At 39.2% G+C, this 12,091-nt stretch overlaps 1 protein-coding gene across 14 annotated transcripts in view; it reads right to left on the bottom strand.

The window, feature by feature from the left end:
• LOC140731833 (general transcription factor II-I-like) overlaps nucleotides 1-12,091 on the bottom strand; it is a 141,151-nt gene that overhangs the window by 100,377 nt on the left and 28,683 nt on the right. For 13 of the 14 annotated variants that reach the window (XM_073053708.1, XM_073053709.1, XM_073053714.1 and 10 more), the window contains exon 9: nucleotides 9,115-9,180. The exons of the other annotated variant lie outside the window; for it this stretch is intronic. In XM_073053708.1, coding sequence (XP_072909809.1) covers nucleotides 9,115-9,180 — 66 coding nt within the window. The remainder of the gene's footprint in view (nucleotides 1-9,114; nucleotides 9,181-12,091) is intronic. 14 annotated transcript variants of the gene reach the window in all.

Here is a 12,091-nt window from a genome sequence, read left to right as displayed (position 1 = left end):
CTCCTCATCTCTGTTCCAAAGAGACATCCTTGTATCTGAGGCTGTGCCCTCGGGTTCCAGACTCCTGCATTATAAGAAATATCTTCTCTACATCCATCCTATCTAGATCTTTCAATATTTGATTGGTTTCAATGGGATTCCCCCTTCATTGTTCTATACTCCCATGAGTATAGGCCTGCAGCCATCAAAAGCTCCTCATACATTAATCAGTTCAATCCTGGGAACACTTTCATGAACCTCCTCTGAACCCTCGCCAATGTCAGCATATCCTTTCTTAGATAAGGGGCTCAAAACTGCTCATAATACTCCAGGTGCAGTCTGACCAATGCCTTAGAAAGCCTCAGCATTTCATCCTTTTATATTCTGGTCCTCTTGAAATAAATGCTAACATGGATTTGACTTCATTATCAATGACTCAATCTGCAATTTAACCTTTAGGAAATTCTGCACAAGGACTCCCAAGTCCCCCTGCACCTCTGATTTTTTAAAATTTTCTTCCCATTTACAAAATAGTCAACATAATATTCTATCTGGCACTTCTCTGTCCATTCTCCCAATCTGTCCAAGACCTTCCTCAACACTACCTGTTCTTCCATGTATCTTCATATTGTCTGCAAAATTGGCCAAAGCTATGAATTCCTTCATTCAATCATTGAAATATAATGTGTAAAGAATCGGTCCCAACACTGAAGCCTGCAGCACATCACTAGTCACCGTCAGCTGACTAGAAAAGGCCCCTTTTAATCTGACACTTCGCATACTGCCAGTCAGCAAATCTATCTATTCTAGTATCTTTCCCATAGTATTTTAGGCTGTTATTTCGTTAAGGAGCCTCATGTGCAGCACCTTGTCAAAGGCCTTCTGAAAATCCAAGTAAACAACACCCAATGACTGTCTACCCTGCCTATTATTTCCTCAAAGAATTCCAACAGATTGTGGATACAATAGGGTCTTTTAAAAGACTCCTGGATAGGTATATGTAGCTTAGAAAAATAGAGGGCTATGGGTAACCCAAGGTAATTTCTAAGTTAATTACATGTTTGGCACAGCATTGTGGGCTGAAGGGCCTGTACTGTGTTGTAGGTTTTCTATGTTTCTATGTAGATTTGTCAGGCAAGAATTCCCCTTCAGAACACCATGCTGATCTTGGTGTATTTTATCAGGTGTCTCCAAGTAGCCCAAAATCTCATCCTTAATAATAAGACTCCAAATTTTTACCAACCACTTAAGACAGGCTATCTGGCCTATAATTTTCTGTCTTTTGCCTCTTTCCCTTCACAGAGAGCAGAGTGACATTTGCAATTTTCCAGTCCTCTGAAACCAATCAAGAATATAATGTTTCTTGAAAGATCAATACTAATACCTCCACAATCACCAGCTACAGCTTTCAGAACCATCGGGTGTAGTCCATCTAGACCAGAAGACTTATCTACCTTCGGACCTTTCAGCTTCTCAAGCACCTTCTCCTTAGTAATAGCAACTACAGTCACTTCAGCCTCCTGACACTCTTGAATTTTTAGCATGGTGCTAGTATCTTCCACAGTGAAAACTGATTCAAAATACTTAAGTTCCTCCACCATTTCTTTACCCCCTCTCCACTGTCATTTTCCAGCAGATCGATTTCCACTCGTCTCTCTTTTACTCCTTATATATCTGCAAAAACTTCTGGTATCCTCTTTTATATTATTGGCTAGCTTACTTTTGTTTGATTGGACTGTATGATTGTTACTTTCTTTGATTTTTTTTAATATAATAAATTACGCATGTATAATTGCTATGTTTTTGGTAGTGGCTGCAGTTTCAATGGTGGATATTGCATTATTTGAACAGGGGCCGTCTCACTGGTTAACTGTTATCTATGAAAATTCAATGCAATTAGCAATCTGGTATAAGACGACCAGACCATATTAGATCAGTCTCATTTTGCTTTCTTTGTCTCTGAGTTCTTTCCACTGCCACTAAGGTCTCTTTTGTCTCTGTTCTTTCTCTCCCACCCCTCGTGCCTTTTCTTCCCTTGTTTCATTCCTGTAACACTTTATAAGCAATCAGAAACATTAAGTTTTATGCCTCATTCTTGACTTTGGAAGAACAGTGGATAAAAAAAAAATCTGGAAGCAACATCTTCATATTTTATCTTTTCTCTTCTTATTGCTTTTTTTCCTGTGGTCTTCTGTTGGTTTTTAAAAGCTTCAAAATCCTCTAGCTTACAGTACTTTTTTGCTATATTTTATAACCTCTCTTGATTTTTTGATTCTTTCTTTGATTTCCCTCGTCAACAACAATGGCTTCCTCATTTTTCCTTTAGAATATTTCTTCTTCTTTGGGATGAATTTACCCTGCATCTTCAGAATTGCTCCCAGAAACTCCTACCATTGAAGTTCTGCTGTCATCCTTTCCAATAAACTTTGGCCAGCTTCTCTCATTCCTCTGTAGTTCCCTTTACTCCACTGTAATACTGACATATCTGAGTTTAGCTTCTCCCTTTCAAACTGCAAGGTGAATTCTATCATATTTTGATCACTGTCACCAAAGTGCTCCCCTACCTTATGCACCCTAATCCAATTTGGATCATTACATAACTACCATTCAGAAATGCCTTTTCCCTAGTGGGCTCAACCACAAACTGCTCTAAATAGCCATCTCGTAGGCATTCTAAAAATTCCTTTTCTTCGATCCAGCACTAACCTGATTTTCCCAATAGAAGTTTAAAGTAATTATTAAAGAACATATACGTCACCACATAAAACCTTCAGATTCACTTTCTTCTGGGCAATTACAGTAAATACAAAGAAACAATAGTATCAATGAAAAGACTGCACCCAACAAGACAGACAAACACTAGGGTGCAAAAGACAACAAATACACATAGTAAAAAAAATAACAAATAAATAAGCAATAAATATTGAGGACATGAGATGAAGAGTTCTCAAAAGTGAGTCCATAGGTTGAGGGAACAGTTCAGTGATGGGGTGAGTAAAGTTGAGTGAAGTTATCCACTCTGGTTCAAGAGCTTAATAGTTGACGGGTGTTACGAATGTGCCACAACTCTGAGGGGCCGAAGGGTACAAAGTTGCCCCCTCCTTTTTGAGAATCGCAAGATCGCTATTAATTCGGGTCTGGGACCCAGGAAATGAGAGAGAGACATGCAGAATCCTCAAGGTTTGGAATGTGTCCTGGCCTCAGCGAAACAAAAAACACTGATAACGGCCATTGTCTCTTGGAGACGGAATTGTGTATTGAGTACTGTACTATTCATTGAAGCCCTCAGGGGACGACCAGAGTGGGCTGGTTGAGGGATTGCATCATCCCAACCTGACTGACATCTGAGACCCCGTGAGTAAGGATAAAAGAGGGTCTGGGGAACAACCCCTTGAGACGCACCAGGAGAAACGCTAGAAATCCCGTGACAGCGTTTAATAGCGACAGCCAGTGGGGGGCTCGTGTGCGTCCTTTCCCTTGCCTGGGATTGGCGGCCTCACCACGGAAGAACGGCTTTAGCTAAAGGAGAGGCCACAAGTGAACGGCCACACCAACAGGACTCCCGAGGGATCGAAATCATAAAAGGAAAAGCCGGCAAGTTTCTCAAAATCTCTCTCTCTCTCTCTCCAACCACTGCAACCCAGTGGTCCCCAAAAGGCGGCAGCCTGCATGAACTGAGTGACTTTTATATTTCCATCGGACAATACATTATCCCCTAGACAACGATAGAGCTTATTTCTTATTATTATTATACCCACACTTTTAGATTTAGTATTGACGACGTATATTATCTGTATGTTTGCATTGATATCATTTTTGTGTATTTTTACTAATAAATACTGTTAAAAAATAGTACCATCAGATTTCAACGGACCTCTCTATCTTTGCTGGTAAGTGACCCAGTTATGGGGTTCGTAACACGGGTAATAACTGTTGCTGAACTTGGTGGTGTGGGACTTTACCCTTGAGTACCTCCTTTCTGATGGCAGCAGTGAGAAGAGAGCATGGCCTAGATGGTAGTGGTTCTTGATGATGGATGCTGCTTTCATGCGATACTGCTCCATGTAGATGTACTCAATGTGGGGAGGGCTTTACCCGTGATAGACTGGACTGTATTCTGGTCAAGAGTATTGGTGCTTATATATAAGGCCGTGATACAACCAGTCAGTATACTCTCCACTGTGTATCTAAACAGGCTTGTCAGAGTTTTAGATGTGATGCCAAATCTTCATAAACTTCTAGGTAGAGAGAGGTGCTGCTATGCTCTCATTGTTATAGCACTTGCATTCTGGACCCAGTACAGACCATCTGAAATAATAACAATTTAAATTTTCTGATCCTCTTTACCTCTGACCCCAATGTGGACTGGCTCTTGGACCCCCGGTTTCCTCCTCCTGTAGACAATAGCTCCTTGGTCTTGCTGACATAGTGTGAGAGGTTCTTATTGTGGCACCACTCAGCCAGATTTTTGAACTCCCTTCGATATGCTGATTTGCCACCATCTTTGATTCGGCTAATGACAGCGGTGTCTTCAGCAAACTTAAGTAAGGCGTTGGAACTGTGCTTACAAAATGAGTAGAGCTGGGAACTAAGCACATAGCGTTGTGGTACACCTGTGTTGAATCTATCTGCATACTAAAATCCCCCATGCCTATCATAACATTGTCCTTTATGCATGCCTCATCTATCTCCCATTGCGATTTGTACCCCACATTCTGAATACAATTCGGAGGCCTGAATACAACTTCCATCAGTTCTTTTTACCCTTGCAATTTCTTAACGCTACTCACAAGATTTCTATATCTTCTGATCCTATGTCACCTCCTTCTACAGATTTGACCAACCAAGCCACCCCACTGCCTCTGCCTACCTACCTTTCCTTTTGATGCAATGTGATCTAGTTTTACCCAGGACTCAGTGATGGCTACAGCGCATACCTGCCAGGTTCTAACTAAATTACAAGATCATCTATCTTAGTCTATATTAGCATTTATTTTGAGAGGACTAGAACGTAAAAGCAACAATATAATACTGAAGCTATACAAGGTGTTACTCAGATTACATTTGCAGTACTGTGAGCAATTTTGGACCACAAATCTAAGGGAGGATGTGCTGGTACAGGAATAATCCAGAGGAGGCTTACAAGAATGACAACAGGGATACAATGGTTAATGTAAGAAAAGCATTTGATACCTCTGTGCCGGTACTCACTGGCGTTCTGTTCTGAAGGACTGGGGGTGAGAAACTCCTGAACGTACCAAGTATGGAAAAACCTGGATAGAGAGAATGTGGAGAGGATTTTCCCAATATTGGGAGGGTCTAGGACCAAAGGGCACAGTTTCAGAATAAACAGATTCCTCATAGAACAGATGAGGATGAACTTCTTATCCATAAATGTGGTGCAATGTCCAGTTTAAGAAGGTGCTACCGAAGACGTGCAACAGCTTACTGGTAGTTCGAAAGCAAAGGAATTAAATTAAAACCATTATTGACAACATTTTTTTAAAAAAAAGTAAATGTGGTAAACTATCACTGCAAACAATGAAATCTCAAGATTGTATAATTTATACATTCTTTGATAATAAATGCACTTTGAACTTTGTAGTTGTGGAATTCATTACCACAGATGGCTGCGGAGGCCAAGTCACTGACTATATTTAAAGTGGAGGTTGACAAGTTCTTGATTACGAAGAGTGTCACAGGGAGAAGGTAGGAGAAGGTAGATAAGAGATATTAAAAAAAGGGAAAAATCAGTCATGATTGAATGGGGGAAGGTGTTTCGATGGGCTGAATAGTTTGTTTCTACTCCTATGTCTTATGCTTTACTTGATTTGCTCCCATACACCTCAAATCCAAAAATCTCTCTTCATATTTTAAAATATAACAGCTGCTTGAGAAGATGGACTTCAAGATCAAACACAAGACATAGCAAGAGATATAAATTTCAAGCTGACAGCAGTCAATAAGCCATCGTCATTCAATTAATTGAGGAAACTAAGAAAACTATCTGGTTGAGTGCCGCATCAATTGGGCCCGAAGAAGTGTTGCTTACAAAGAACAAGGACACAGTGAATCCTCTGAAGAACCATGATACAAGAGAACACTGAAGATAAACAGCTGTGCCAGAGAAATTAGTCCTCCAATAGAAGAAAATTTCAATGATGTTTTCATGTGCTTCTGTGAACAGTGCATCGATGCCTAGTGGGACAGCTGATCATGTACCATGCAAATTTTCATGCTTTAGTAAATTAGAAATCGAGTTTTCTCGACGTTCTTTTTGGTTATTGGAATGCATATGCTCCTGAAGACTAGCAATTCAAAAAACTGCCAGCATACGAGGAAAAAAAATCTTAAAAAGGAAATTGCTCTCCCACTTTATTAATAAGATCAGCACAGTGATGAAGCTAGCCGTAATCTCAACAGTGTCAGAAAGATTTTAGTCACCACAGTTCAAACGTATGGGTATATGTCACAAAGTTCTATATAATAAAAATGACAAAACATGGCTGGTAAGCTAGTTGCTCTTTAGCATTATAACCACCATAAATGCATCAGGAGGGAGTTGGTTAATGGATACCACACTACAATCAGTATAATTAACAATGTGATTTAGCAGTGGATGCAGAGATGAAAATGGTATAACCATGAAGTTATTTAAACAAAATCAATCATTTAAATAAGAGGCATTGGGGAAAAACATGTCAGAGGTGACACAAGAGGCAGTGAAACCATGTCAAAACAGTTTCAAATGCTCGATTAAATATCAGCCATAATAAAGTATCAGCTAGAGCTTTAAAAGAGAAAGCAATTCATCCCTCAACTTTCCAGGAACAATGCAACTCAGAATCAGATATATATTGTCATTAACTCAGATGATGTGAAGTTTGCTGTTTGCAGCAGCAGTAGAATGTAAAGATATAAAATCACTATGAATTACAAAAAAAAACTGGTGCAAAACAGGTAGTCTTCATGGATGGCATCTTCTTAAGATGGTGGAGAAGGTTGTGCCTGTGATGGAGCTCACCCACTCAGAATAGTCTCCACTACATACTCAGAATCATAATCAGGTTTAATATCACTGGTATATGCTGAGAAATTTGTTGTTTTGCGGCAGCAGTACACTGCAATACATAATAATTTAAAAACCATACATTACAATAAGTAACATATATATAAATAGTGGAAAAGAGCAAAAAAAAGAAAAAATATACATTGAAGATGTGTTCATAGGTTCATTGTCCATTCAGAAATCTGCTGGCAGAGTGGAAGGTGTTCCTAAAATGCAACTGTGTGGCTTCAAGCTCCTGTACCTCCTCCTTGATGGCAGCAATGAGAAATTAGCCTGTTCTGGGTGATAGGAGTCCTTAATAATGGATGCCACCTTTTTGAGACATCACCTTTTGAAGATGTCATCGATGTTGGAGAGGCTAGTGCAATGATGGAGCAACTTTCTGCAGCTTTTTGCGATCTGTGCAGTGGCAATCCATACCAGACGGTGCTGCAAAGAGTGATTTCAATGGTACATCTGCAGAAATATGCGAGAGTCTTTGGTGACATACCAATTCTCCTCAAATATAGCCATAGCTGTGCGCAAAATTGCATCAATATATTGGGCCAGGAAGGATAGATCTTCAGAGATGCTGACACCTAGGAATTTTATAGTCATCTATAGAAATTTGCAAATCTTGGATGACATTCCAAATTTCAACCTCTTAATGAAGTAGTGCTGCTAGAGTGCCTTCTTCACAATTGCATCAATATGTTGAGACCAGGATCGATCCTCTGACATGTTGACAACCAGGAACCCGAAGCTGCTCACCCTTTCCACCAGTGACTCCTCAGTTAGTACTTGTGTGTGTTCTCCCAGTTTTCCCTTCCTGAAGTTCACAATCAATTCTTGGTCTTGTTGAGCAGAGTTTGGTCTAGTTGAGTGAGAGATTGTTGTGCTGTCACTTAATCAGCCAATGTATCTCACTCCTGTGTGCCTCTTCATCACCATCTGAGATTTTACCAAGAACAGTTGCGTCATCTGCAGTTTTATAGATGGCATTTGAGCTAAGCTTACTCGCCACACAGTTACAAATATAGAGAAAGTTGAGCAGTAAGCTGAGCATGCATCGTTGAAGTGTGTTTGTGTTGATATTCAGTGAGCAGATGTTATCATAAATCTCTGCTGTGGTTTCCTGATGAGGAAGATGAGGATTCAATTGCAGAGAGAGGTACAGAAGCCTAGGTTTTGAAGCTTGATGAATAATACTAAGGGGATTATGGTATTGCACACTGAGCTGTGATCAATAAACAGCAGCCTGATGTATGTTTTACTACCTTCTAAAGTAGAGTGGAAAGCCAGTAAGATTATGTCCACTGTAGACCTGTTGCGGCAGTAGGTGAATTGCAGCAGTCCAAGTCCTTGCTCAGGCAGGAGTTAAAAATAGCCATAACCAACCTCCCGAAGCAGCTCATAATGGGAGACCTGAGAGCCAACAGGTGATAGTCACGGAGGCAGTTCACTTGCTCTTCCTGGGCACTGGTATGATTGCTGGTAGGTGGGAACCTCACACTCCAGCCAGCTGGTTAGCACAGTTTTTCAGTACACAGCCAGGTACACAATCGGGGCCAGACATCTTGCAAGCAATCAACCTCTTGAAGGATGTTCTGACATCAGCTTCCAAGACAGAGACAAAGGGTCATGGGATGCTGTGGGGATTCAGACAAGTGCTGTGTTCTCCCTTTCAAAGTGTGCATGAAAAGTGTTGAGCTCATTGGGAAATGAAGCACAACTTTATGCTGTTAAGTGTCACCTTATAGTAAGTAATGACATGCCACAGTTGTCATGCATCTGATTATGTTTCTAACTTATGCAGAATTGCCTTTTTGCTCTCATGATAGCCTTCTGCAGGTTGTACTTAGACGACTTCTGGGATGATATTTTGCTTAAAGCAGAATATAATCATGCAATAATACTAGTTTAATTTCTTCTCACCAGATTACCTCAAAAGATAGAAATAAGCAGTACCAGATAATTCATTTTGACAATAAATCACTGCTAAAATCTTCCCATCAGAATAATACAAATTAAATCAGCCATGAAACCTGTACAAGTTATGCAAAAATATGTTAAGGAAAAACAAATACCTTTGAAAGACTTTAATTCGGAAGGTCTTGCAGTATCAATGACATCTGAAGTTGTCACACCTGGCCCTGCCATGAGAAGTATTTTTTAGCACCTCCATTGCCAGCTACTACAAACAGTGTTTAAGCAATTTCTTTTAAAGATATAGTGTGCAGCCATAACACACAAACAAAAATAAGCAGGTAACTCTATTGATCCTGTCTAACCTAGTCATAGAGATAAGCATCATGTTTATGATGCAGACCATGGTTAATGGTTCAGACCATTAATCTCAGTAAAGATAATCAAATGCACATATGCTTGGCTAATTCAAAGAAAGGGTTGGGGATAATTATGGAGAATTCCTCTGCAACACCTGATGACCATAAGTCCAGGAGACCAAAGTAACTAATTAATAGTCTAAATTTTCCACCTAGGTCTCATTCAACTCTAATTATAACTACGCCGACTCCTTTTGACAGCTTGCAACACGTCCTCACCCAAAACACAGTTTGTCATCAATGACATTTGATGAAAAAGATGCTTATCAAAATTCAACCTATTTCCTACTTCATAACTTGCACACTTTATGACCATAATTCTCCCTATCTCATCTTAGACTGAATAGACTACCCACATAGAAATACAGTGGTTTGTTTTTAATTTCAAAAGCAGTCAAGAACAGCCTCAGCATTTACGTTTTCAAGATTTTAAAGATCAAGCTAGAATAGTAACAAGAGCCTTTAAGATAGGTGGAAACTTATCAATGCAGATTTTACAGAACTTTTCACATAATTTCTTTTGAAATCCCATGCCATGCCGTATTTTCTAATTACAGGGCCAAAGAGCTTTAAGTTGCAAATCTACTTATAGGCTTCCAAGGTACAACTAGATTTTATCATTTATCATGCTGTTGTGGGGAAAAGCCAACCAAAAAAAAACAGAAAACCCATTGAGAATCACAAGAATATAAGCAATGTTAACTTGAATAATGTAACAACCATATTTAAGTGCAATTATACACAGTTTTGAAACCAGGAAAATAATTTTAATTTAAAAACTAAAGTATTACTAAGGACCCTTACCAAAAATGTAAACTATTCCACATAATAATTCTTTACATTTTTTTTGTTTCTTGACAACCTCCTCAAATGGACACAAAACCTTCCCAGAGACATTAATCTGGACTTGATTACTAAAAAAAACTGAGAAATTAATGGGACTGGGAGCACACTAAGTATGTACCAATGCTCCATTACTTTTAGATCAGTTCCCATTGAATGTAACGTAGTAAATCTTACTCCACTAAGGAAGGAGAGAGAAAATTTTGAACTCCAGATTAGTGATAGGAAAAAATGCTACAAAATTGTTAAGGAAATGTTAACAGGACACCAAGAAATTTATAGAATTAAGCAGAGTCAACATGAACCAATGAAAAGGAAAACATTTATAACAATTATGTTTAGACATCGATTAATAGGTGCAAAGTTTTGTTTTGAAGTTGGTTACCAGAATAAATATAAATGAAAGACTATTAAAACTTTCAAAGGTGTCACACAAAAGATTGTTGAACAAAACACAGGATAGGGACTGGTTAAAAGCCAGAAAATCAAAAGAAGAAACATCTGGTTTGGGAATGGATCTGATTGGTGGTGGTGACAAGTATCCAAGTTTGAGTCCCGGATATTTACAGTGTACAGCGATGATGTGAATGAGGAGACCAAAAGTAACCCGTCTCAGTTGAGTACCAGTTAAAGGTTTTAAGGAGAATGCAGATGTAGACATACTGGCCACTTTATTAGGTACACCTGCTCGTTCACACAAATATCTAATCAGCCAATCATGTCATAGCAACTCAATACATAAAAGCATGCAGACATGGTCAAGAGGTTCAGTTGTTGTTCAGATCAAACATCAGAATGAGGAAGAAATGTGATTTAAGTGACTTGGACCATTGAATGATTGTTGGTGCTAGATGGGATGATTTGAGTATCTCATAAATTGGTGATCTCCTGGGATTTCCATGCGCAACATTCTTTAGAATTTACAGAGAATGGTGTAAAAACAAAAAAAAACATTAATTGAGCAGCAGTTCTAAGGGTGAAAACACATTGTTAATGAGACAGGTAAGAGAATGGCCATCTGCTTCAAGTTGGCAGGAAGGTGACAGTAACTCAAGTAACTACACGTTACTGGAGTTTCTGGGGGTAGTTAGGAAGCTGGAAGACAGATACATCGCAAAGATGAATAAGTATTCTCCAAGGCAGGATGAGACAACTGTGGTTGACAAAGATAGCATAAAAGCAAAAGAGAGGACATATAATATAGAAAAAATTAGGGGGAAGTTAATGGCTTGGGAAGCTGTTAAAAATCAACAGAAAACAACTAATAAAGCTATAAGGAGAGTAAAAAATTAAATATGAAGGTAAGCTAGCCAATAATATAAAATGTTTTTTTTTCAGATATATAAGGAGTAAAAGAGCTGAGAGTGGATATAGAACCGCTAGAAAATGACACTGGAGAGGTAGTAATGGGGGACAAAGAAATGGCAGACGTACTTAATAAATATTTTGCAATAATCATCACTGTGGAAGACACCAGAGGTATGCTAGAAATTTGAGAGTACTGGGGGCAGAAGTGAGTGTGAGGGAGCTGAAGAAGCTTGGGAAGCTAAAAGATCAGAAGGTAGACAAGTCAGCTGAGTTAGATGGACTGCAGTCCAGGGCTCTGAAAGAGGTAGCTAAAGAGATTGTGGAGGCATTAGTCATGATCTTTCAAGAATCACTAGAGGTCTGGAAAATTGCAAATGTCATTCCACTCTTTAAGAAGGGAGAGAGGCAGAAGAAAGGAAATTATAGGCCAGTTAGTCTGACTCCAGTGATTGGGAAGATATTGCAGTCCAATATTAAGGATGAGGTTATGGGGTAGTTGGAGGCGCATCATAAAATAGGCTGGTCAGCATGATTTCCTTAGGGGGAAATTGTGCATGACAGATCTGTT

This window comes from Hemitrygon akajei, chromosome 8 (genome assembly GCF_048418815.1).
Source record: "Hemitrygon akajei chromosome 8, sHemAka1.3, whole genome shotgun sequence".
In the NCBI taxonomy this organism is placed as follows: domain Eukaryota; kingdom Metazoa; phylum Chordata; class Chondrichthyes; order Myliobatiformes; family Dasyatidae; genus Hemitrygon; species Hemitrygon akajei.
The sequence above is the reverse complement of the archived record's forward strand: the minus strand, read 5'-3'. Positions and strand labels throughout refer to the sequence as shown.